Here is a 26,601-nt window from a genome sequence, read left to right on the forward strand (position 1 = left end):
CAAACCAGTGAGAGCTGAGCTGCAAACCAGTGAGAGCTGAGCTGTAAACCAGTGAGAGCTGAGCTGCAAACCAGTGAGAGCTGAGCTGCAAACCAGTGAGAGCTGAGCTGCAAACCAGTGAGAGCTGAGCTGCAAACCAGTGACAGCTGAGCTGTAAACCAGTGAGAGCTGAGCTGCAAACCAGTGAGAGCTGCGCGGCTTGTGTTCGGCCTTTCCAGTGTGCCTCCCGCTGCTGCAAACCAAGAGGTCCAAACTTGGTTTGTGCTCTCGATTCGTACAAACGCTGAATGATCACAGACTTGGACTTATTTAACCAACCAGAACAATTTATTGTATGTTCTAATTTCTTTAACACATACAAATTAAATCCATCTTCTGAACCTCCGTTCTCCTGCACTCAGGGTCACAGCGGTTCACTGGCACCTATCATCAGCTCCCAGAGCTCTCAGACACAGTGACCCAGCCGGTCTGTAGTTACACATAAATTCTTTTTTTTAAATATTCGTAATAAAACTCTTCAATGTAAAAATAAACAGCTACATTTGAAATGCAGGGTCAGTACATTAAACTCAGGCAGGCTAGTAGCAGTCGAGGAGAGTGGCGGAACGGCCCGGCAGGTTGACAATCAGCTGGCGCCGTGCTCGGCCTCGGCAGCGTTGCTGGCAATCAGGTCCAAAGCGGTGGAGGAGTGGGAGCTCAACCTGGACCCTCGGCAGCGTCTGATGAAGATGGCAGTGGCCAGGATGAAGGCGCTGAGCTTGAAGCACACGCCGCTGAGGAGGAAGGTGGCCTCGTAGCTACCTGTCGCGTCCACCAGCCAACCTATGGTAACAGAGTGGCAGAATTTGGATATATAGATACATTTGCTTTATTGTCCATCCCAAATAGTTGTGGTTGGGGTTAGGGCTGAAGTTGGAGTTAGGGTTAGGATTGTGGTTGGGGTAAGAGTTGGGGTTGCAGTGAGAGTTAGGGCTGGGGTTAGGGTTGAGGTTTGTGTTAGGTTTAGGGTTAGAGTTGGGTTTAGACTTAGGGTTGGAGCGATAGGGCTGGAGTGAGCATTAAGGGTGGGGGGGGGGGGGGGGCGGCTGGGGTTGGGGTTAGGGTTGTGGTTGGTGTCATGGTTAGGGTTGTAGCTTGGGCTGGGGTTAGGGTTGAGGTTGGAGTAAGAGTTAGGGTTGGGGTTAGAGTTGTGTTTGGAGTTAGGGTTGGGATTCATGTTAGGGTTGGGTTTAGGTCAGGTTCAGGGTTAGGATTAGGGTTAGAGTTTAAATTGGAGTTAGGGTTAGGGTTGGAGTTAGGGTTAGGGTTGAGGTTGGAGTAAGAGCTAGGGCTGGGGTTAGAGTTGGGTTTGGAGTTAGGGTCGGGATTCATGTTAGGGTTAGGTTTAGGTCAGGTTCAGGGTTAGGATTAGGGTTAGAGTTTAAATTAGAGTTAGGGTTAGGGTTGGAGTTAGGGTTAGGGTTGGATGGCTGGTGTTAAAGACAGCAGCTGATAAGGGGGCGTTCAAAAGTGCAGTGTTTATTTCATGGTGCTCTGGATAGTTATGGCAGGTGTAATGAAAGATTTGTGTGGGGGCCAGTTTTTTCTGGGCCAGTGGGACTTTGTACTTGTAACTGTGTGTGATTTTAATTGATGCGACACTCATTACAAAATCACTTTCAGATGCTACAGCTGCAAGAAGGCCATTGCAGTTACTCCTGCCAGAGCCTGACCGCCATACCTCCAATTGGTGGGCTGACCAGGTACGGGACGGCATGTAGGAAGTAGGTTGCGCCGAGAGCCGAGGTCAGTCGGGAGGTCTCCACGGCGCTGGACATCACCACCGGCAGGAGCCCCACGTAGGCACCGTCAAAGTAGCCGTAGACGAGAGAGAAGGGCAGCAGGAGCTGGAAGGAGTCCAGGGAGGGCAGGAACATGCAGCAGAGGCCCTCCATCCCCAGGGCCAAGACATAGCCGTGCAGCCGGTAAGCCCGCAGGCACCTGGGGGAGAGGGAGCGTGGGTCAGTCCATCCATCCATCCATCCAACCATCCATCCACCTTAAGTGGCTCATCTTTTAGAACAACTACAACAACTACAGCCACTCTATTGGACCGCATAGGCCGCATGTAGGCCCCGACAGACTTGAAATCAGTGGCTCCTTTTTGCAGAGAAGCATGGGCTCAGACTGTGCCACCCACACTCAGTTCCAAACCCTTCTGATAAGCTGAACAGCAGAAACTTAATCTTGAGGTTCTCTTGAGTAGGACTCACTCCTAGCTTAGAGATTTGCGACAGAGGGCACCCTTGCTGGAGTCCAACATAAACTCTCTTGTCTCTCTTATAAAAGTCCATTGTGTCTACCAAAGGGGGTGGGAGGGAGAGGGGTTTCTTTACCTCGCTGACTAGACCTTGACAGGTGTCAGCTGATAAGGCACTACATAGCTTGACACCTGGTGACAGTTCTGAAGAAGGCAGAAGAGGTATACAAAAAAAAAAACTTTTTTTACCTAACAAAGGAACCAAAAAAAAATAAAATAGAAAACCCTCTTGACTTTATACAAATGTTTCGACACAATACCACACTGTCGTCAACTTACTTTCTGTCCATGAGCCATCCAAAAGTGATGTTGCCCACAATGCTGCTGACTCCAAAGATGGACATGAGAAAGGCGGCCTGCTGGTGTCCCAGCCCAACATTGAGGGCGTAGGGAATAAAGTGAACAGCCACAGCACTGCAGCCGTAGGCCATGAACAAAATGGACAGAGACAGCACCAGGAAGTTGGGCAGGACGAGGAATCCAAAGTGTCCCCTGGATGTGAGGAGAGGACAGGAAGTTGGCCGTGCGCTCGCCGGAGGAGGGTGGAGACTTTCCCCCGTGTGATGAGTGTTCATCAGTGTCAGGTGTTCACTGTGGAACCCGTTGGACCGTGAGGGCGTCTCTGTGAGCTTGTTGCTAAATAAAATGCAGTCCGCCACCTTTTGGCCTGTTAAACTGGGCTCCGACAGCAGAAGGATATTCACAGGGGTCAGTTTGTCCTTTCCAGGTGTGAAGTTTTTGGCTGTTCCATTGGCTGTGGGTTTTCTTTGGATTTCCTCCAACAGGTTCACACTCAGCTTCTGTGGCGCCACCTGGATGCAGTGCGTGGAACCGTCTGTGTCTTTAGAATCCTTTGTGGTCTTTAAGGAGTCTGCCTCGTAGTTTGCCACGTAGTTGGACAAAACCCTTTAAATAAGAGGGAACACGTTGGGGTGTGTCAGAAGCAGAATAAGACATAGCCGGCTAGCCTGTGGCACTCAAGTCTCAACTGCTTATCTGCTTTTTGCCAAAGTCATTCTAATCTCGACTTACTTGACGCTTCCTCTCGGCTGCCGCGGCCTCATCAGGGCGCCGCAGACACACAGGTTGGAAACAAAGGCTCCCAGCACCAGCATAGCTCCCCTCCAGGAGTAATACTCTATGAGGAGCTGGACAGCAGGGGCCAGGACGAAGGTCCCGATTCCACTACCTGAAAACGGGGAAATTGAAATTTAAATGGTGGCACATGCAACTCAGAGAGGACAGAAGTGGAAGAGGACTGACAGAGGAAGAGAGAAAACAAAGAAAACGAAAAAGCGGAAAACAAAATTGTGAAGAGTTTGAGGTACCAGACTGGGCGATGCCATACGCCAAGGCTTTCCTCTCACTGAAGTATTTTCCAACCATTGCGAGGGCCGGAGTGTAGCACAGAGCAAAGCCGAGACCTACAGTATGACAGTATGGAGATTTTCATCAATTTCATTACATTTCACTCTGATCTCATCAGCAGTCATTATGGTTTTTATTTCTTCTAGATACATGTGTTCTTTCCACATTGACGGAATGTGGAATTAAAACTTGAAACGTTCAGCATGACAGTGAGGAGACCTGAGAGGAAGCCCATGCAGATGTAGAGGTGCTCCAGGCTGGTGGCAAAGGAGCTGAGGATGAGGCCGGTGGAGGACAGCAGGCCTCCCAGGACCACCGTCACTCGGCAGGTCAATCGGTTGGCAAGGAAACTGCCAAGAGGTGCTGGAAGCACAATGGCCACATATATCTTTTCCCCACATAGCCAAAATAATATCAGAGCAGATGGCTGATGCTGATGAAGGCAGATGCATGACTTTAGCCCATTCTACAGTTTGCAGTTTGACAGTTTTTAATGGTTTAATTGTGAACAATATGGATATTATGTTATATTATGGTCTCTATTTATTAAAGATAATTCTCGGTCAGAATCTTTGTGGAGATGTGGAGAAAGATGTTGTGTACAGTTATTTCTCTGATAAAAAAAAAAAAGTCATTAGATATTGTAATATTAATTTTAACCACAGGAGGGCGAACTTTTCCCTCTGCAGCAGGGTTGTTCATCTTGCAGCCAGATCTTTCTTAGACCTGGAATCTCCTGATGTTCTCCTGCCAGTTCAGTGACTGATGAACGGCAGCACTGCTCTGACTCTTACCGCAGAGCATCGTCATGCAGTCGACCATGCTGTGGATCCAGGCGGTGGTGGAGTAATCCCTCTGAAAGTGCAGCTGGAACTCCACGAAGAAAATGGATAGACATCTGGGCAGAGAGAGGGAGAGAGAGGGAGAGAGAGAGAGAGAGAGAGAGAGAGAGAGAGAAAGAAAGGGGAGACAACAGGTGCATTCAGTCCATATTTGCTTGTTAAACACTCATTAACCCAATTTACCTGGATAAACAAACTCCTGTCTGTCTGACACATGTTATGCAACACCACTGGAGTTATGCAGCACTTGTATTAACACCTTCACAGCAAAAAAAAAAACGAAAGCAAAATGAAATAAAAAATGTATGTATTGGCATTTTTTTTTCCAACCTCGCCCATCATTTTATGTGTGCACTACAATAGCACATTTATCTTCAGAAAACGTATTATCTATTGTTATCTCTCTGTGCGGTTGGCACATCAGACTTTGTGCAGTGTGACCAGAGGTGTTTCCGCCGCTCCAGCTTGTTTTACAAGTCATTTCTGGTGACAGAATGTGCGTGTCCCCACCCGTCCACCTCTCCCACCACGGCACATCCACCTCGACTCCACCTGCAGCTCCTCCGCTGTCACAGTACACCGTGTGCTGCCTGGGAGCGGAGGCTGCATGGCTGCGAGCCAAGAGGTGTGGAGGAATTGTGCTGACGTCGAGGTTTGACAGTGGAAACAGCGCAGCGGGAACCCAAAGACTTTGGTTGCGGTGGAGGGAATAAAGAGGGAAGGAAACACTGCTGTACAGCTGAGCCAGGTGAGAGGCCTGGTAATCAGCGAGGGCCGCGTGGACATGGCCGCCGGCCAAGTAATAACACAACTCGGTTTTATGTGTGAAGGGGTCAGAGGGTTGTTGTTGTTTTTTTTTTGTTTTTTTTTAAGTTTAATTGAACAGATCTTCCCCTGACAGAAAGATATTAAAATTGATCATACAAAACCCATGTCAGCAGCTGCGTTTGCATGACCTCTAGAATTGCACAAAACCTAAATATGGCAATAAAAAACTGGTGATGGAAACTAAACTAAACCTCTCAAATATGGCTGCAAGGTTTTGACGCTCTCGTGAGGTGGTTTTTCACACGTATCCATATAGAGGAACATCACTAAAGTGTCATGGAAACACTTTTTTGGCATTTACACGCCAGCGGACGTGACGTACAGCGTCATGTGACCGGTTCACTGGCCAGTGAAAATGGCGCGTTATAAGGAGTTACAAGTAATCAAAGAGGAAAATATAACAAGCAGTCTGGACAACTTGGAAATTCAGATTTATACCAGGAGTTTTGTGCCTCCATCCTCCTCAAAGTGGCGTCTCGCAGGATGAGATTTGACGCAAATCGCAATAGTACTTTGTATAAATTTCAGAAATATTGTTTAGTTTTTTTTTTAAAGTTTTGCAAAAAACTGTCATGGAAACTCAGCCAGTGTTGCTCTAGTGGATGATGCAAGTCTTTGTTTTTAAATGCAACATTTAAAGGGATCTTAAGGCATAAAATAAAAACATTGAAACTAAGTGTGACTATTTAGCTTGATAAAACACACACACACACACACACACACACACACCTGGTCACGGCACGGATGCAGATGGTTGCAAGGAAACAGCCGGCGACGATCATCCAACCCCAGCCCCCCTCTGGTGGGGGCGGGGCCAGGGAGTTGTCTCCGCCCTCCTTCAGCTTCTTCTTCTCCTCCTCCTCCTCCTCTTCCTCCCTGATGGTCAGCATGACTCCGGCCAGTCGCAGGTGCAGGTGCAGGCCGCCGCCGTCTGTTTGCAGTGTTGTGCTCACAACTCCGCCCCCTTAATAGTCTGTTGTTGTTGTTGTTGTTTTTTTTTAGAAAGACAGAATACGTAATCAGCTGCAGGTGCTCTGTTCAGTCTGTTACACTTGTTTAGCAACATTCAGTGACCTATTTTCTTTAGCTCACCTTCCTTCTTTTGAGATAAACACAAGTCGCCTTCTAATCACCTCTATTATCTCTGCGTCCTGCGCCATTTTCCCCCTTTATCAAGTTGAAGTGTAAAAGTGCAACAAGCAGAAAGAACAAAAGCTTCTTTGAAAGGTTTTGTGTTTTAAAAACATGAATCAAATTCAATCATCATCGTCATCATCATCATCATCATCATCATCATCATCAGCAGCAGCAGCAGCAAATTCTGACACTACTGCCAGCTCCAGACAACAGAGAGCCAGCAGAAACTGATCAGCAAATGGCAGCGAGAACTGAAAATCAGGTCTCTGTTTGTTCCCAGATGGGCCACAGAAGTTAAAGACCCTGAACTGGACAAGTTGCCTCAATCAAATCATCCATTTGACAGTTTTGCTGATGGATTTTTAACAAACTGAGTCCAGAAAGTGAGGGGAGAAACATTGTCTATTTAGTATCACTGTGTTCTCCTCGTGTGCCGACCTTGTTCCTGACAGCCAGAATGGACACAGTGACCGTGGCCAAATCACGCGTGCGAGAAATGATTCAAATTTGGTCACAGAAACCAGAAAATATTCGAAGTGATGCGAGGCCCCACAACATGAATTAGATTAGGCAGGAACCCGTTAGCACTGACAAACTAAAACATAACCAGGGAGCAAAGAGAATATCAGTGCTCGTCCAATGAGGATTCAGTTCTTGGCTTCTTAATTGTGGATCTCCTCCGGGGAGAAAAGTAACAATGGTGCATGTTGGTGCGGTTCCAGTCACACCCAATCTGGTTCCCAGTGAAAAGCTCTGGGCTGGTTGGCGGGTTGTGCTATTTGTGGAACTTGTCAGTCAATAGTGTCTGAATGGGCTGAACGGAGAGAGAGCTTTGTCTGATTGTGTTTCTTTTGGAAACTTACCTGCCACGCAGACACAGCGACTAAAGTAAATAAGCCTAATTCCATGAGATAAAATGAAAGTGCTGAACTACATTTTGTATTTTTTTTATTTATTATACTTTTAGAAAACATGTTCACTACCAGTCAAAAGTTTGGACACACCTTCTCATGCAATTCTTTTTTTTTTTTTTAATCTTCACAACTTTCTCCACTGCAGATAGATACTGAAGATATCAAATGTATGAGCAACATACACGTAATTATGCAGCAAAGAAAAACACATTCTCTAAATATTTACTTTTCATGAAAGGAGGCTATTTGGAAAAATTTACATATAAAAGGTGTTTGAGTTCTTTTACACTTTTATTGTTTCCTCCATAATTCCATGTGTGTTCATACGTAGTTTTGATGCCTTTAGTGAGAAACTGCACTGTCAACAGTCATGCGAAAGACATTCAATTCAGAGGATGTGTCCAAACCTTTGACCACTGGTGTATAAAATGTTGGAAGGGAATCTCCAGTCAACGCTCAATGACTTTCAGATTGCTCTGAAACCAGTGACTTGTTCTGCAGAATCAGCTTCCAAACAAGTGTTTGGATGTGAAAAAAAACAAGTCATGATTTACAAATCATCAGTGGATAGTCTTCCTACGTGGCCCTGCAGTAAACTGGCAACTTGTCCAGGGTGTCATGAGGCTTCAGGCACAGGCTCCACTGGTGCAGGAGAAGCAGGTGTAGAAAATGAATGAATGAATGAATGAACGAACGGATGAAGGAAGGAAATTCTAACTGGATATGCTACAGCTCTTCCCCCATGAACTCACTGATATCATATAAGACACAATGGGAGTAATTAGTGAAACACTGAAGTCAATGAGGTCAACACACAAAAGAAGTTTTGAGTTTGAAAAGACAGACGAAAGAAGACGAGGTGAAGCATTTGAAAAGGAAAAAGTCATTGTGAAAGATTTCAGCTTTCCGGTGAACTTACGGCGGCTTCCAAGGTGGCTGCTGCCGTGTCACCTCAACGCTTCTTCATGGTCCAAGAGCTGCCGACTCTCCTGCTTGAGGGTTCGCTGCCACTCCACTCAGCTCAGACACAGCAGAGGGGAGGAGCTTACAAACTCAAACTCTTTTATGCGTTTTTCTTTTTTTACTGCCTCGTGTTGCAATCTTGCGATACTACAGGGCGGCGCACTGAGTCTGAAAAATACAATCAGCGAGGCCCCTCTGCTGCTTATCTGCTGCCGTCTCACATCTCATCTAATCGCACTTAAATAGCCCCACGCTTATTCCAGGGAGGAAGAAAAAAAAAAAAAAACGGCAAACACGAAAAAGCAAAGATCCATCATCCAGTTTCAGTTTAATTAATTTTTAGAAAAGAAAAAACAAACAAACAAAATCTCTTCACTTCAGTACATACACATTGCACAAGGCAGGGAGACATTTTAGTTTCATCATTCGCATTTTTTCCCCAATTTTTTATTTATTTTTTTAACCCTCTACGTTAGCAACCAAGAGTTAAAAGCAGCAGCAGCAGCAGAACTGACGCCAACAACCAGCACGAGGCTTCTTCCCAAGGCGACTTTTCCTTCCCCACCTGTTAACAGTTCAAACTCTGGTGAGCCAGCAGCAAGGAGGAACGACTCCTGTCAAGATCATTCTGAGGTGCTGCAAGGTTGTTGGTTTTGTTTTTTGTTGTCTAGATGATCAAAGAGGGAGTTTGGATTTTTTTTTGTTTGTTTTTGTTTAGATAGAAAAGCATTTGAGTAGCAGGTGGGAGGAAATGCTCTGCTGCCTTCAGGTGTTTTCTGGCCATGCGGGGCAGCGACAAAGACGCTTGGGAAGCAAGACTCCTGAACAGTTGAACCGACTCTGTAAATCAACAGACAGATTGCTGGTGTAGAATATATCATATTAATATTATTTACAATAAAAACTTTGTACACTCAAAATACACAAAGGGTGGGAGGGGTGTGTGGGAGGGTGGGGGGATTGGAGGGAGGGGCGGGGGGAGTCGGGGTGAAAAGGAGGTCGCTGGCCGGAGGTCAGTCCAGCACCCAGGGGGCGACACCATCAAACAGGATGTTTGAGCGGATCGACGGCTTCGGAGGAAGACCACAGAAATGTAGGGCAAACAAACCAAAATCAATCCCTTGCAGAAGGTGCAAACAAACAAAGGTCACCGGGAACATTATCTCACTTCAGGTTGTTGCAGCTTGAACTCTGACAGTTGTAGTGTTTACAGTTGGAACCTGTTCAGCTCGAGATAAAACTAACGCAACAAAAACAAAACATGCCGACTGACACGCAGCCCGGAGTTTTCAGGAGTGACGCCACGAGTTCTGCCACGGTGCGTTTAGGGGCTCACTTCAGTGCATAACTCTCATCGGCACCTGCTGTCGCCAGTGTTCCTCCTGTCTAATGACACACACGCACACACACACCAATCAGCAGGCCTCGCGAGGAACGAGCAGGAGTTTTTTTTCCTCCCCCCCTCTCTTGTCACAAAGTTGCATATTTTGCCCATGAAGGGCAACAAACACAACACAACTGTGGCAGTTTTTGAAGAGGCAACAACAGAGTTACTGCACAGTACCTCGGTTACACTTCCACACCGTCGACAGAGCTGAGTGGAGCTTCTAACCACACAAGACAAGCGGCACGCTGGTCTTTTGACTCGCCAGCGGTCGACGAATCGTCACGCAGAGTTTTCGTTTCACTGTCATGACTGGAATCAGGCTTCGCGCTGCATCTGTGGTTCACTTTGGACTTGTCAGAGTTAACTTGCATACAGCTGAGCTTTAAAGTACCGTTAGCAGACACGCGCGAGGTCAGTTCGACGCGCTGGCTGGGAAATCTCGTCTTTCTTTTCCTATAAAAACGCTGCCATTCGCTCCGCAGAGCATCTCAGGTGAGCGGTCCAGCATCTTCAGGCTTCAGACAAACTGTTCACAACAACTTCAGCAAACATCAAAACTCGCTTTAAAACACTAAAAAAGATAAATTGTTAAATTACATCTCGCTACTGGCAACCGAAACATGATGATAAGAATAAAAGGACAAGCTGTTCACAAATGTTCCCAAACCAGACCGCTGGCCAAACACATCAAGGAAAGAAAGTGTAGTGTAAATTAAAATCATGACAAAAAAAAAAAAAAAAAAAAAAAATTCCAGTTCTCATGATAAACAGTTAGTTCTGCTTTCAGGAAGGGGTGAGCGGTTCCTGGACCATCAACAGCGCTGCATGCGTTTGCTCACAAAAGGTGAAAATGGCAAGAAAACGTCGACGTCGAGGCTGCAAGCGCCAGGATGAAGCTGTGCGCACGACGCCAAAGCACAGTGTTGAAAAATGAAGAGGGCAAAAGGGCACGAGACTCAGCGAAGGCGGCCGAAAGACAGGCTCGTTCTTTACGACGCGACGTCGCCGACACGTTGGGAGGCCACAGTTCTTCAGATCCAAACGTCTGTTCAAAGAAGGCAGAGTGGAGGAGAGCAAAGAAAAGACGCAAACAGATTCAGCAAATAGAAACGGAAATGAAAATCAAAGCCGCTGATCGCCGGGTGGTGGTTTCTCTCTCTCCAGGGGAAGCGCTTGCAAAACTCTGAAAAACATCTCGCCTCTAAAGGAGCATTGCCACAGTAGTGCTGATATCTGCATGACAGAGGTCAACGGGTTGACGACGGGGCCGCTCCCTATCATCCACCTTAGTTAAGCTTTAACTACAGGAGGTTCGCCTCTGTCAGAGGGGAAAACATTATGTAATCGCGACGGGCAAAAGGTTCGACTTGCATTTCAGCACCCAAAGGAATAAATATTCAGCATCACTGCACAATGTTCAATTTCAGGCAACGTCCGTATTTTTAGTGGCCGCCGAGGGCGTGAATAATACCATCTAGCAGACAGCAGGGCTTCTTCTCCCTGCAAGCAGCAGCTGCTTTTTTTTTTTTTTTTTTTTTTTTTAAATCAAGGGGCTAAGTGTAGAAAAGGAAAAATAAATAAATAAATGAGCAAAGCTGTCAATAAGAGGCCGCCATCATAAGTTGCATAAAGATCACACTGGCTGAAGAGGAGAGAAAGCACCGCAGGACTGAAAGACGCTTCCGGCTCAGGAACACAGAACAGTAACCACGAGCGACATCCCAGTCACAACTGAGACATGGAGGTAAACCGGTTATTTCATGCACACGCGCACCCCAAAGTCACGTCACAAGGTCTCCCAGATGATGCGAGGTGATGCGTTGTTGAGTGGCAGCAGGGAAACGCCACCACGGGCAAATCAGGCAACTGAGAGCGTTTGGTTTTCCCTCGAGTGCCACCAGAGTTCATCCAGAGGGTTTCTGCTGATGCGCCATCGACACGTCAAGCTCGGTGCCACGGTCAGTTGCAATTATTAGTTCGACGGGAGAATAATGGCGAGTGAAATAAAAGGGGACTGTTGCCACTGCTGTGGGGGGGTACCGCTAAACCTCCAGCCCCCCCGTCCCCCATCACTGTAAAACAGATTCATAGAGAGAGAGCCTCGGTTCCAGAGCAAAACACTTCCGGCAACATCAGCCACGAGGAAACTCTGCTTCCGCTCGCCACAATTCAAGTTCTTCATTCAAGAACCGAATGCCTCGATAAACCACTGGCACCTTGGGACCAGGCGCTCGTTATGACGGTCCGAAGGCTCAAAAAAAAATTAAAAAAATGACAACTCACTCCAGGCTCCTCGGATTGGGCAACTCGCTGGGCAAAAAGGCCAGTTTTCTCACAAGCTGCACGATCTAGACTGAACTCTAGGGGCGCTCTTCACACCCACACAGTAACCACTTGGTCCCATCATCCAAAACTGCATTTGAAAACAAACAAACAAACAAAAAACAGTATGCATGGCAATACGGTGTCGCTAATATACAGGCAGGCGGAAGGGAGACAGAGAAAAAAACAACAAACAAACAAATAAACAAACAAACAAAGAGAACAGAAGGCCATGTGCAGAGAGCTGGAGATAGAAGGACTGAAGACTGGAGGCAGACTGGAGTCCAGTCGGACTGAAACCGGACTGGAGCCGGACTGGAGCCGGACTGCAGCCGGACTGCAGCCGGACTGGAGCCGGACTGGAGTCGGACTGGAGCCGGACTGGAGCCGGACTGGAGCCGGACTGGAGTCTGACTGGACAGGAGGCAGGTGTGGTGGGAATCTCACACAGGATTTGGCGTTGGTGCAGGAGACTGGAGACGCAGACAAGACGTCAGGACAACACCTGCACCCCGACTGCAAAACTGCAGAGGCTCTGCTACAGCCAGTCTGAGCCGGGAGGCCGTGAGGCCAGCAGGAGGCCAGCAGGAGGCACTGTTTGCCCAGAGGGGGGTTCAGAATTTGCAGGGAAGAAAAACAGAAACAAACAAAACAAAAACAAACACAAAGCAGAAGAGGAACTGGTGAGTTCTTGTCAATTCAAGTCACTCGTCTGAGAGACACTTTGTCCATGTGCAAACATCCTATGGTGAAGGACTGTGGTGGAGACAGTGGTCCTGGTGCGGGGGGGGCGCCACCACAGCCTCCGGGAGGGGGGTGGGGGTGGGGGGGGTCCGTGCTACAGCAGCTATTCATACAAACTCACACAGTAACATAAAGACGACAGCACTCGGTGCTTCCCGACACGGCGCAGGAGTTCACACCAGTGATTACAGGAGCCCATAAATTAAGGATTTTTTCTTTTTCTTCAGATATTAAAACCTCTGTGACGGGGAGGGAAGGGGGGGCGGGGGGGATTGTGGGAAATCTGGGGAGATAACTGTTAAGAGGTTAGACCTATTTACAGGAATTCATTCTTTAAAATGGCTTCTTTCTTTTGTAGTTTCTCTGTCTGTCAGTAATGATGCGGCGCCCTCCGCTCCGCCAGAGGGACCACTTAGCAGCGTCAAAGGTCCACGATGTCACAGCATTGACTCGATGGCATCACAGCTCGTACGGACATCACATCCACCGGGGTGGGGGGGTGGGGAGGGGGGGAGGGAGGGAAGGGGAGGGGCTTGATGATGCCACCGTGACAGGCTCCTCCTCTCAGGGGTCCTCGGTGCCCTTGAGCAGCTCCAGCAGCGCCCCGACCGCTCCAAAATAACCCTGGAGGAGGAGGAGGAGAGAGAGAGAGCACACACACACACACACACACACACACACACACACACACACACACACACACACACACACACACACACACACACACACACACACACACACACACACACACACCATGTCACAAGGAGTGCCTGAGTGGACAGGCATGGCGGGGTCTCCATCCTGTGGTTGATTGACCAGCAGAAGTTACCTCGTGCTCCAGGAACAGAGCCCTCAGTTGCCCCTTTGACCAGAAGTCCATGGCGTAGGCCAGCAGTTTGGTGGAAACCGTGTTGATGCGAAGGAAGTTGCCGACAAACACCACGCGCTCGATTTTCTGATGTGGAGACAAAGAGAAATCGTAAACGTTCAATGTGAAAAAAAAAAGAAGAAGACAAAAAAGATTAAAAAAAATATAATAATAATAAAATAAACCCCACCAGGAGCCTTTGAGCAAAAAGGTTTTTAGCAGGTGCTGAGAGGAAACCTCTAATACAACTACTCCTAAATGATTACAATAAGTAAAGAGTACAGTTCAGTTTATTATTTATTCACAGATAAGCAAGTGGCTGGAACATTCATCCCTTCCCCTCTTCCCTCGTTACTAGTGTTGTAGTCAAGACGGCGCCAACCGAGACCCAAACATTATAAAGACGAGAGAGTATCCAGACCAAGACCAAGACTTTATATCTGAAAGGAAAACAACAACTAAAACAGAAAAAAAAAATGACCGGAATCTTTGCTTCTAAATCAAACAGCAACATCTCTTCCCAGCAAGGTACCTTTTAATAATTGGAGAGCAAGACCAATGTCGAGTGCAACAACACCACCCGTTACTACGAGCACGTCACATGGAAATCAGTCCAGCACTGCAATTCTTCTTCTAACCTCAGGGCGGTGCTAAAGGTTTGGCCGCAGCGAAAGGAACTGGAAGCAGCGACTGAGGGAAGGTTCAAAGTCTGAGGCTCAACGGGACTGGCTGAGTGGATCCGGAGGCGGCTGCTAGTTAGCGGCGGCTCTGTTTGCAGTGATAGCCCTGTACAATGCTGCTTGATCGCCATGCCACAAGGCAACACTGTAAAGAAGCTCACGGCAGACAGAAGAACTCCTGGCTCGGCCCTCACTGCAGAGCAAAAGCCTCTTTCTCTCTCTCGCTGCTGTGTTGACACCAACGTGATGCAGAATCGAATAGCATGGGGAAATAAAGCTGATCTCACATGGTGGTGAAAAATCTGTCAATTCATGAATTTTCTTTAGAAATATATTTTTCTTTCGTTGTATAAATATTGATCAGAAATGAATTATTATACATTGTTAAATTAGAAGCAATTTAATTAATTTATACTTTTATAAACTTAAAATCAAATTGTTTGAAAAGAGATTAAAATCTAAAAGCCAGTAGCAAAAACTTTGGTTTAAATTAGAAATGTAACTTCCTTTGTTTGTATATTAAAAAAAATAAATAACAGAAAATTGGCTTATTATTGAATTTATTTGAATGATTAACTTAATGATTAATTGTTGACATTATATTATTTTTGTTGGAGGTTTTGGACCTGCTATGAAATGCTAAGCTACCGCTGAAATGGTTGGTTGTGAAAATAAAGGAAGAAAAAAAAATCCTCCATCTGGTTACTGAGTAACCGTCTCGATCCTCCTCCAGTAGAAGCTCAATCAAAGAAAACTCCACAATACCTTTGACTCTCATTGTTACCCACACAGTGTGTGTGTGTGTGTGCGACCGACCAGCGCGATTCCTTATTGTGCTTCTCCCCCCCCACTGCGACCGCGAGTGGCCTCGACACGCGTCTCCACGTTTCCAATCGCTGCTTTATTGACCAGCTTTGTAAACAGCGGTCACCTGACACCGTTGGGATACTGCAGCTTGTGTCTTTTGGCCTGCTGCGGTCTGCCACCGCCTTCACTGAGCCCTCTGCTGGTTGCGTACCTCGTTGACCGCACACATGCGTGCGATGGAGCCGATGTTGTTGGTGATGGTGACCAGCGTGGCTCTGGCCAGGTCCTCCTTGCTGATGCTGTCTCGCTTCTCTTTGCTCATCATGTGACCAAAGCTGTCAAGAAGAGACAAACAGATCGGGGGAAGGTTTTTGTTGGAACTTCACTAATTGGCAGCAGATATGTGTAAAAAAAAAAACGCAGCATAACCTTGAGAACAGAGAGAAAAGCGGACGCACGACTGCAGTCGGTGATTACAATCTAGGAATCTGACACTTTCCTTTATCGCTCAACCTTTGAACGCGGAGCAGCAGGTTTACTGTATACATGCCAAAAGCAGATTACTTCATACAAGGTCTTGAGTGAAAGTATGTGTGTGTGTGTTCCCATCTGGCCATTATGAACTCGCCAGCGGTGATAAATGTGTTCATAAAACATTTATTTTCTCAGTTGGGAAGCCAATGCATACAACATCCCTGGAGATGTGTGTGTTTTCAGGACCTGTGCAGGAGTGCACACACACACACACACACACACACACACACACACACACACACACACACACACACACACACACACACACACACACACACACACACACCTCGACGCCACAGCTGATCCCTGCAGGCCGAAGCGCTCGTAGTCTCCTCCGTAAATGTCTTTGACCAGCTTGTCCACGTTGGTGGAGTCGCCCTTGCTGGCCATCTCCAGCGCCTCCTCGAAGGTCTCGCAGCCCGTCAGCAGGCAGCAGAGGCCCAGGAACGTCCCGCCGCCCAGACTGCAAGAGAGCCACGTTGACGCTGCTCAGTGGACGTGAAAAACAACTGCAAAACTGCAACACCATGGTCACTTGCTCTCCTAACAGACAACAACAGGCGGTGAGAGTGAGTTAATCATTGAACACTCACACACAGTGTAGCTTGATGGTCGTTATGCAACAGTTGTAAAATTGTGAACAATCTCTCTGATGGACTTTTAATTGACTTTGCGTCACACTGTTGTTGCCTGATCCTGGGGTTACATAAGCGCTCAGCTGGGAAAGGTGAATGCCATTGATAAAAGGCCATAAAGGAATTAGGCGGCAGGTTCTCTTGATCGCGACCTCGGCTTGTAAAACCTCACAACAGAATCTGCCGTTTTGATTTTTGCCCGCCGAGATAAGAAGCTGTCGGAAGTCGGACGGCCTTGCGATATGTTTTGCAACAGTAGCTGCGTTTCCGTGACGGTTTCCCGCAAAATAAAAGCAATATTTTTAATCTCGTACGTCGTCACGTCCGCTGAGGTGTAACTGCGAAACATGTCACTTTTGCGATATTCCTCTACGTGGATACGTCTGAAAAACCTCCTCATGAGAGCCTCAAAAGCTTTTAGCCATATTTGAGAGGTTTTTCCAAGTCCTTCTGTTTCCATCACCAGTTTTTTTTTTTTATTTCCATATTTAGGTTTTGCGAGAAACGCGGCTACTGTTGTTGACAGTACTGTTGTTGACAGTAAAAAAAAAAAAAAAATGGAATTAAATTTTCAATTCTGCTCCCAACCTGCTACAAGTCGCAACATACTGGACTGCAGTTAAAACCTTCTTCAACACAGCAAACTGCACTTATTTGTCTTCCAACGAGTACGTCTGCCTAGATGTGCATAATTATCAAGCGAGGCCTTGACAAGGTGGACTTAGGATGATTCATGGGAGTGTTTTGTTCAGTTTCACAGCGTGCGAAGCCTCAGAGCGCTTTATTTGTTTGAACGAGGCTCCCGCGGCAGAAAACAAGAGAACAAGACGGACCTGGTCCCTGTCACGCGCTTGTAGTCGTTCTCAGAGTACACGGCCAGTATGGAGACCCCGGAGCCGATGTTGACCAGCAGCATGGGGAAGGGGTTGTCCAGGGTGCAGGGCTTCTTCACGCAGCTCTGCGTGTCCGACGGGTTCTGGAAGTAGTAGCACTCGGGGTGTCCGTTGAAGCCCACCCGGTCGGCGTAGAGCAGGCCGCGGATCAGGCAGTCCAGCTCGTCCAGCTTCAGCAGCTCCAGGTCGGCCACCTGCGGCGGTGCCAGCAGAGCTTCAGCGTCCGGGCCAATTCCAAAGTTCAGTGCGGCAAAAACTCAACAAGAGCACGGAAAACTCAAGAGAGTCGGTCGGGACCTCTTCCTCCCGTCACTCACCGTCCTGAACTCGTTCTCGAACTTGTAGGCGCCGCCCCCGGTGGCGCACAGCGTGGTGTGCAGGCTGGAGAAGTTCTTGTCGTGGCCCATCTGGATGAAGCGGGGCATGGCCTGCGTCGGGAAGCGGATGAAGTGCAGGTTGCCCGTCCGGCCGCACATGGTGAGGTTCCTCAGCTCCAGGTGGACGTCGCGGACGCCCGTTTTACCTGAGGGGACAGAAAAACCCAGCTTCATGGGCAGTTTGCGTTTTTGTTTTTGTTTTATTAAAAAAAGGGGTTGCATTTCCTACAGGAACTACCCGAAAAATTAGAATATCAAGTAAAAGTTGTTTTATTTTGGCAAATAAAAGATGAAACCAACAAATTTTATTGAGCCATTACACGTCAATTGACATCTCAGTTCCTTGTTGTACCTTTGCTGATTAAGATTTTCAAAAAGATTTGACTTTATGTAATATTCAAATTTTCTGAGTTTTTGAATTTGATTTTTTTTTTTTTTAAGCTGCAAGACCTGATCAGCAAAATCCAAAGAAATAAAAACTTGAAATATATTGATTTGCATATTATTTGTTTATATAATATGTCTAATTCACCTTTTAAGTTCAATTGCAGAAATACTACAACCTTTTCAGGATATTCTAATTTTCCTGGGTAGTGCCTGTACATATATATATATAAAATGCCGGGGGTTTATTTTGCCGGACATACAATTCAAAGCAAAAATTTCAATCATTTATTGACTCGACATAATAGAAAGAGGTCTAGCATTTTTATTTTTGTGGAATAAATTTGGGTCACAACAAGGAAAAGAAATGTGGGTCCTGAGACTCCACCAGTTGAGAACCACTGATCTACAGTATTACATTTTATATATGTAAAAAGATCAGGGACTATATAGAGTTTAGTGCAAGACACAGTGCTGTCAGTGAATGTTCCAGTTACTGGCAGCTCTGACGACACCTCCTTGCCTCAGAGCTGCACGTGTGACACAGGGTGCGAGTGGCAGCAGGTGTGACCTACCGTAGGCCACGTTGGAGGTGAGGTAGCGGCGGATGGACTTGAGGTTCTCCACTTCCTCCTGCTCTTCCTCTGCCGTGATGTCCACCGGCTCAAAGTACACCAGCTTGACCAGCGTGCCGCCGATGTCCATCCCGAACCAGGGGAAGGCTGCAGAGCACAGCCAGGGAGGAGAGGAAAGAACAATGGAGGAATTATGAGCAGAAGAAAAATGCTGCGTTTGTGTGCACAGACTAGTATAGAAGTAATAATAAAATAATAGAATAATAATAAATAAATAAATAAATAAATAAGCAAATGATCCCTCAACCTCTTAGCAGCTGCTATTTAAGCACCATGTATGAATATGAAACACTTCACTTCACTGTCTTTCACCTCTTGCATCATTCCTTCTTCCTTTTCACTCCTGTTTCTGCTTCTCTTTACACTTTGTCACTTGATCAGTTCAGCCCAGTGTGGCTGAGATTTACTGTTACTAGCGGGAGAGAACCGATACTGAGAGAAGGTTGTTTTTTTTATTGCGCCACATCGGAGAGGAGAGGAGAGGAGAGGAGAGGGGAGGGGTGGAGAGGAGAAGAGGAGAGGAGAGGAGAGGAGAGGAGAGGAGAGGACAGGAGAGGACAGGAGAGGAGAGGAGAGGAGAGGGGAGGAGACGAGGAGAGGACAGGAGAGGACAGGAGAGGAGAGGAGAGGAGATGAGAGGGGAGGAGAGGGGAGGAGAGGACAGGAGAGGAGAGGAGAGGAGAGGAGAGGAGAGGAGTGGAGAGGGGAGGACAGGAGAGGAGAGGAGAGGAGAGGAAAGGAGTGGAGAGGGGAGGACAGGAGAGGAGAGGAGATGAGAGGCGTCCGTCTTCGGTTTACGTGGCTTTGTTGTCGGATGAGCGGCGTATTCATCTACATGCGTCAGCCAAACCAACCAACTGTTGGCTGTTTCCCACCACGGAGACGTGGATCAAACACAGCAGAGGAAGATCAGATCAGGTGTTGGATCACTGACCACAGCTCCAATGCAAACCTCAGTGTTTGCAAACAACGGAGGCTAAATTTGGAAAATCAGCTCAGGGGTCGACCGCCTGCCTGCAGTTGTATCTCCCCTCCTACCACTGGCTCCCAGTTTGACTAATAATGTTTTGAATATTTTTTCTTTGGCAGGTGAAGATGAGGGCGGCTGGTGGTGGTGACGCCACCAGCGACTCACCAGCGACTCACCAGCGACTCACCAGCGACTCACCAGCGGTCACCCTGCAGCTGCTATCTGTCCTGCTGGCTGCGTGGTTACGTCCAGCGCCAGCCGCCCATCGCCTCCCTTATTGTTTGGCCCACCGGATGGTGCCGTGCCTTCTCACCTACTGACCTACTCTAATGTCAGTAAACACGAGGGACAAGTATTCAGCTGGGCCCCACTCGTGAAACATTTGTAGTCAGTCAGATGCGTACTGATGCTCCCAGTTGATTTCTGTGTACATTCAGGGAGAGTTTATTTTAATTCAATCTTTAATCATTTTTCTGGAACGTCTCTGTCGGAGAACGACCACACGCGTACAATCGTTTCTTTTATATTTGAAGCACAGCTGCTCGAGGTCAATGTTAAAAAAGATTTGATATTTGTTAGTTTATTTATGTTTGTGCGAGCAGTGAGCAAAAAAATATGACTGCAAAAATTTTCTTTTTTGGCAATTAAAGAAAAATGGAAGTGGTGAGCAGAAGCCGTCGGCCTTCATTGACCGAAGCCACTTGACTTACATTACATAGTGTTGCTCTCACAGATTTGAACGCTTCCTTTGACTTCAAGCACTGGTTAATATGACATTGCACCTAACAGACGGTTACAAAGGTTTCCAGTGGCCGTTTATCCAACCTGAAAGACAAATAAATCTTCACCAGGTGTCACATGGCCATGGCCAACACGATTGTTCTGCCTCACCTCTCAAACTATTAGCCGCAAAAATCTCATGAGAAATGAAGAGAATAAGTTGTCCTGACACTCAGGCACAAACACACACACACACGGTGTCCACGCAAAGGTCAGGAAGACACGGTGTGTGTGTGTGTGTGTGTGTGTCACGGGGGTGCAGAGTGTTGTCTATATAGGTGAACGGTCTCTGTTCTAACCTCTACCTTTGAATCCCACGCGAGTGTGTGCAAGTGTGTGTGTGTGTGCGTGTGCGTGCGTGTGTGTGTGTGTGTGTGTGTGTGTGCGTGTGGGCCGTCTTGAGTTACAAGTACAAAAGGGTGCATGAGATTTTTTTTGCTAGGTGTTGTGATTTATGGACCGACCCCGGGGATTAAAAACAGAACCCATTTCTGTTAAATTTCCTATTGCTTAACCTTTAATCTCAGGTTTCAGTCAGGGGCTTTGTGCGTGTGTGTGCGCGCGTGTGTGTGTGCGTTGCCTCTTTAGCCAGAGAGCACAGGACAAGAACAAGAACACGGGTGCAGCATGCTTGCACGATAAGACAAGACAACATCCATGTGAGCTGCAGGACGGTGTGCTAACACGCTGGCTGCCTGCGATCCTGACACGCACTGAGGAGGACAGAAGGTTTCATGCTCTGTCGTTCTTATCACTATTACTAGCGCTCTATCTTGTCACTATAAAAAATACAGTGGTATTACCACGCTTAGTGTGGTTGCACAAGGTTTTTTTTGCTTTTATTAAATCAGATTAAAAACCCTAAACAATCAAATGGTTCGGCTCCTCGGAGACTCTGCAGTTTAACAGTGAGCGTCAGTCTGATGACCGGGGACACACGCTGGCTGGCTACACACGCGTTGGGGGTTTCCAACAGATGACAATGTTCCCTTTTTTTAAAAAAAAACAAACAAATAAAAACACCAAGTTTAAAATGTGCTCAGGGTGACACAACAAATTTGCGCAACTACATTTCAACTCCAAAGACACAGTGTACGTTATCTGCTCTGGTCGGCAAAAGACAGAAGCTGGGAAATATTGGGTGTCTCAGCGACAGGCTCACTGCCTGCCTGCCTGACTGACTGACTGACAAAGACAGAGAGTTAACCAGAAAACTGTGGCTTATGCAACAACTCGGGCTCACAAGGGTTACCTCTGTTTGACGGCTGGTACAAATACCACATTGATTGCAAGTATATTGCAGCCATGAGCTGCAACAATAGCGACGACTGGTTAAGCCCTGGCAGCGACTAGTTGCTGCGCTACTAGAAAGGCAAACAGATGCGTTTACTGGCCTTCAAGTAGTGAAACTTGAAAGAAGAGAAATGGATTGAGAGGGTTTGTTTCTTCTTATGGCGAATAAAGTGAAACTGTAAAGTGACAAGAAGACCATTAAGTTTCAGGGTGGAAGTTTCAATGGGGGTCCCAATTGATACAAAAACATTTCTCCCCTTGATTTAAATGAGAAACCCTCCCAAAAACAAGTGAACCTTTGTCGGACCCTTTGCACATCCTCACTCCCTCCCGAGGCACAATTCATTTGCAATAGAATAGTGAAACATTGACTTGACCTCTGGCAAACATGGATAGTTTTTTTTTTTTTTTTATGGGAATTGCTCTTTCACACTGTCTGAACTCAATACAGCACCGAGCTCAATGAACTTTCCCCTCACTTTCCCCCTTTTTAAAAAAAAATAAAAAAAAATAAATCAAAAACTGGACACAAACGCTAACTGATTAGCAGAGCTCTACCAAATGAGCAAAGACCTCGCTGTGCTGGCCATAGACACAAATACTGCCACACAGTTGTAATCTCAGACTATTAACATTCCATTGGAAGACCATGATACTGTGCTTTCTAACAGAAACATCAGCTCGAGCAACATTGTTTCAATAAGTGTTTAAAAACTTTAAAATGCACAAAAAAAATGACTAAAGCAAAATACAAACTATAGAAAATAAATGCAAATAAAGTATTAGTTGCAGAAGGTAAAAGATAACTGAGATATATAAAAGTTTTGCAACCTCTGTGCATTCTCTGGCAATGTACTTGGTATACATGTAGGGTTTGACAAGACTAAAACTTCCTCATCATTCTAAGTACATGGCATGAAAAACAGTACTTTGACTTTTATAATTTATTTTTGCGCCCCATTATGGGGTGCGACAGTGAGGTGCAGCCCACTGGAGGTAAAAGCTCAGAGGGTTACCAGGGATTATCAGGATGGCTGGCCTCCAACCAAGGATAACAGAGCAGAAGACCGATGACCAGACTTTAGCAAGTCAGACCACTTACTTATATAATTCAGGGAAATGCAGACATTACTTTTTCAATACCTAAATATTTTAAATGTCATGACTAAGCTCATTGCCAGGTAGTCACATATATATTCCAGAATGGAACCATTACACTAACAAATGTTGGAAATGCTTCATGACACAACATCGTGACATGTCACTCATACACTTCAGATGGTTGCAGGACACTGCTGCGAAACCTTCCTCAAAGTTTTTTTGTTTTTTTTGTATTTAAATGAATATTAGACTAATTTGGTAAACGGCTTAAACTGTTGGTTTAAGGAAATGTATTATATTAGCATGCCTACGTTCCTGTATTTACGGTCTGTGAAGACAACAAGTGATTAGGTTAAGTGGTGTGACAGCAAATGTTATGGTTGAATGGTTTAACAAAGGTCGTTCCTATCAAACAGTAATCTTCGAGATTAATTATTTCAAAGAAGAATTAATACACTGGAAGTGACAATAGACAATATTAGCGGTCTGTAGCTAGAGACGCACTGCAACTGAAAAGTAAAGACAGGAACAGATACTGGAAGAACAGGACATCAAAATTATTTTTGGCAACATTTTTTTTTTTTTTAATTCTCCTTTTCCCACACAGACTACATTTTGTCATCGTTGCCATTGTGAGAGAGAACACCAGACTTCTGATACTACTACTACTACTACTACTACTACTACACTACTGACAGTAGTGCTGCTGATTGATGCTGCACCAATAGCAATTCTCACAAGGCTCTTTTAAGTAGTTTCCATTGAAAGCAAGACACAGCCGATACCCAAAACCCTACCCTGCTCTGTTTCTCACTTGCACAATCACTGATAGTCGCATGAATGCCACCAATTGAAAACTAAACAAGGCCCTTAACTGCGGCATGTCTTGCCGTCAAACATGTGCGACTATGAAAACATACCGTGACAGTCACAACAAATCCCTGGGCTTAGGCTCCCCCCCCAGGGAAGCTTTCACTGAGAGTTGCACTGAAAGTCCTTTTCCATGAATGACCAAACTGCAGAATGCAGAAGTTCGATTTTCACATATTTACAGCATTTAATTAAGTGGTCGTAACAAAGCTGAACACTACATATACGTGTTCATACTGTCAGTCACCAAGATATTAAGGTATACGATTAATATGTTTCAAGCACATTTCCTATTAGATATATAAAGACAAAACATCACTTACCAGGTTTCTTTTCAGCGATAAGCCTCATACTTTGGTAAAGTGCGAATTTACCAGTGAACACACTCAACAAACAAATAAAAAATAAATAAGCCAGCTGAGGCGCAACTACAGAAGAAGACTCAAAGACCTGAATGTGTTTTAAGAAAGCCAGGGAGGAAAAGAACGCTTCAAGTTTAGTACACAGCAGTAAATCTGAGAAGTTTCCTGGACGATCTTTACTCACATTATCGGTAAATAACTGGGCGGTGACCCGGCTCATTCAACCTGCCTCTTCGAGACAGGAGTCGGCCGCTGATTGGCTGAATCAAGCCAAGCCCACTTATCAGGAGCTTCTTTCACCACTGGTACCAGACCAATCACAGCGTAGCAAACGCAACCACAGGGTTCATATAAACAAGAGGGGGTCTCCCTGACGACGACAGGAGAGCAGAAATGTGCCAGAGACAGACTGAGCTAATCAATAAGGAGGGAAATGGCACAATGGGGAACATTTATTGACAGTCGTAGCAGTAGAGTAGGTGATACATACATCTGCCGTGGAGAAGTGAACGTCTGTGTTGACAGAGATTGCTGTCATTTCATCGAGACACGGCATTATTTATTTTTTTTTACCCTCCGAAACACGGCTAATCGGTGCTGTGCAGTAGATGATAGCAATCAATACACTCAAACAGAGATAAATCAAATATAGCGACTCAAGAAAAACAAAAACAAACACAAGCACAATTTTGTGACTGCAGCCAATAAATGTGTTTTCTCCCCCCTACAAAACCGGTTGGTACTTACGCGGTCTGCTTCGTCGCACGGACTCGGTCCTCCGCCGCATCCTGCACCTCTTGGCCGGGGAGCCGTTGCACTCCACATCGTCCCCCCGGTGCATATGATGCTGCACGCTCTCAAATGTGCCGCTGTTGGGTCCGCCGCTGCTCAGACCGAACGCGTTACTGCCGCCGCCGCCGCCGCCGCTGCTGCTGCCGTTGGCGGTGACCGCGACGTGGAAACCTCGCTGGCTCTGGCCGTTGTTGAGATGAAAGGGTCCCGACGCCCCTTTCTTGTCCATGAGAGACTTGGCTTTATCCATTGGCAGCGGCTAGCCTAGCCTAGCCTAGCCTAGCATCTGCGGGGGGCGAGGCGAGCGCAAGAGCCCGGCTGCTGAGCAGCGAGAAGCCCAGCGAGCGTACGGAGACTTAGCCTAGCCGGCTAGTGTTAGCCACAGCTGAGCTAGTGAGTCGTGCGAAGCGAAGCGGCCAACGGTTAACTTCAGCCGTTCCGTATTTCAACGTCTCTACTGTGGAATACTGTGAGGAAAAGCGTAGTGCTAAAAACTATAAAAAGCCGCATAAAAATATAAAAATTCCTCGCCTGTAAAGCGCTGCCTTCGCTTTGAGGTCACTCGCGGTCATTTACCCACATTGAGATTGTGTCAGGCGCAGCGGCAGCAGCAGCAGCAGCCGGCGGTGTGTGTGTGTGTGTATATGCTGCTTGACGGCTACGTCACAGCAGCCCCTCCGGCAGAAGGACGAACCCGTTTACCTCCTCCAACCGGTTTTCCCCCTCTCTTCTCTGCGGCAAATATTACACTGTCACTCCACCGCCAAGACGTTCGTGCAGCGCCATGTTCGGTTTACAGTCGAGAACGACAAACGGCACACAGGCACTTTACATTCGACGCGATTTCACGGCCTGAAGACTGCAATTTGTATGCACCGTTCTCCCTCCCGCCCCCCCGTCGAGCAGCTCACTGTCATCGGTCCGCCGTGTTCTTCCCCCACAGCCTCATAAAAAGCCCCCCCGGATAACACGCCGATGCTTGGAACGCCAGCAATCAATTCGAGAGAACTCTGACACCATTGGAAAAAGAAACGCAATAGCAAATTGGCATGACCGAGCATAGATTGCGATTGATTGTAAACAACCATCTGAGGGTTTATAATGGGGGGGGGGGGGGGGGGGGGGGTGGAAGAGGTCGTATTATATTATTAATGCAAATGATGCTAAAGGAGGATGTGTGCTTCAAGATATAAGAAGTAAATGAATGCCATGTGCAAATAATGTGACTAAAATGTCAACAAACAAACCAAAAAAAATTGAAGCTAAGGACGAGGCTTTGCCAATAGTATTGAAACAGGCACAACCTGTACCGTACGAAAAGGTATCATGAAAAGGAGGAGAGATGCCACTGAGATTTAATTTCTTTCTTTTCCGTTTGTCTGAAGCCACAAGTGGAGTCATTGAAAAGATTACACCACTTGGGGACGTCTTCCTTTGTACTGTGGCATCAAAATTGCCGTTTGACAAGAGCCTCCCTGCTTACTCTTAAATCTAAAATGAAGACTTGCACGCCACGGCAGATGAGCAAATAAATACCACAAATTCCGCGTGAGCAGCTCATTTGAGGGCAATTCTCTAGTGTGGCGATTGTGCATCTTATAGTTTGAAATGCTGCCATCTTCTGGTGAAAGGGCGGGAACGTGCCTGTCGTAGTTTTGTGTAGTATATTTTCTTTTAAGAAATGTGTGGGCCTAACATTGGATTAAACATAGTAGAAATGTTACTAGAACCAAAATATGCATTTGAACAACACAATAAATGAGGGAAAACATGTTGGATCAGAAAGTGGAGTTGACTTAAGTGTATTTGTGAAATC

General features: G+C 46.5%; 2 protein-coding genes across 4 annotated transcripts; both read right to left on the minus strand.

The window, feature by feature from the left end:
* Window positions 1–299: 299 nt before the first annotated feature.
* Window positions 300–6,302, minus strand: LOC142901625 (monocarboxylate transporter 12-B-like). Its single transcript, XM_076046203.1, has 8 exons — window positions 6,067–6,302; window positions 4,462–4,565; window positions 3,887–4,030; window positions 3,628–3,723; window positions 3,332–3,488; window positions 2,579–3,205; window positions 1,721–1,980; window positions 300–822 (listed from the first exon to the last, which is right to left on the minus strand). The coding sequence occupies exons 1-8, from the start codon at window positions 6,225–6,227 to the stop codon at window positions 626–628; spliced, it is 1,746 nt and encodes a 581-aa protein (XP_075902318.1). The 5' UTR covers window positions 6,228–6,302; the 3' UTR covers window positions 300–625.
* A 2,358-nt stretch (window positions 6,303–8,660) lies between these two features.
* LOC142901468 (pantothenate kinase 1-like) lies at window positions 8,661–25,583 on the minus strand. 3 transcript variants are annotated; one of them, XR_012928986.1, is made up of 9 exons: window positions 24,741–25,583; window positions 18,558–18,704; window positions 17,539–17,744; window positions 17,162–17,415; window positions 15,980–16,156; window positions 15,371–15,494; window positions 13,634–13,759; window positions 12,443–13,428; window positions 8,661–12,386 (listed from the first exon to the last, which is right to left on the minus strand). XR_012928986.1 is itself a non-coding variant. In XM_076045990.1 (8 exons), exons 1-8 carry the CDS (start codon window positions 25,033–25,035, stop codon window positions 13,369–13,371), a joined length of 1,389 nt encoding a protein of 462 aa, XP_075902105.1. In that variant the 5' UTR covers window positions 25,036–25,583; the 3' UTR covers window positions 8,661–13,368. The 3 variants fall into 3 exon arrangements, 2 of the variants coding, with proteins under 2 accessions (XP_075902105.1, XP_075902106.1); XM_076045990.1 differs by having other exon boundaries at window positions 8,661–13,428; XM_076045991.1 differs by lacking the exon at window positions 24,741–25,583 and adding an exon at window positions 23,955–24,173 and having other exon boundaries at window positions 8,661–13,428.
* Between the last annotated feature and the right edge of the window lie 1,018 nt (window positions 25,584–26,601).

Source organism: Nelusetta ayraudi, unplaced genomic scaffold (genome assembly GCF_046127955.1).
Source record: "Nelusetta ayraudi isolate G7.1 ecotype Tasmania unplaced genomic scaffold, CSIRO-AGI_Nayr_v1 ptg000089l, whole genome shotgun sequence".
In the NCBI taxonomy this organism is placed as follows: Eukaryota; Metazoa; Chordata; class Actinopteri; order Tetraodontiformes; family Monacanthidae; genus Nelusetta; species Nelusetta ayraudi.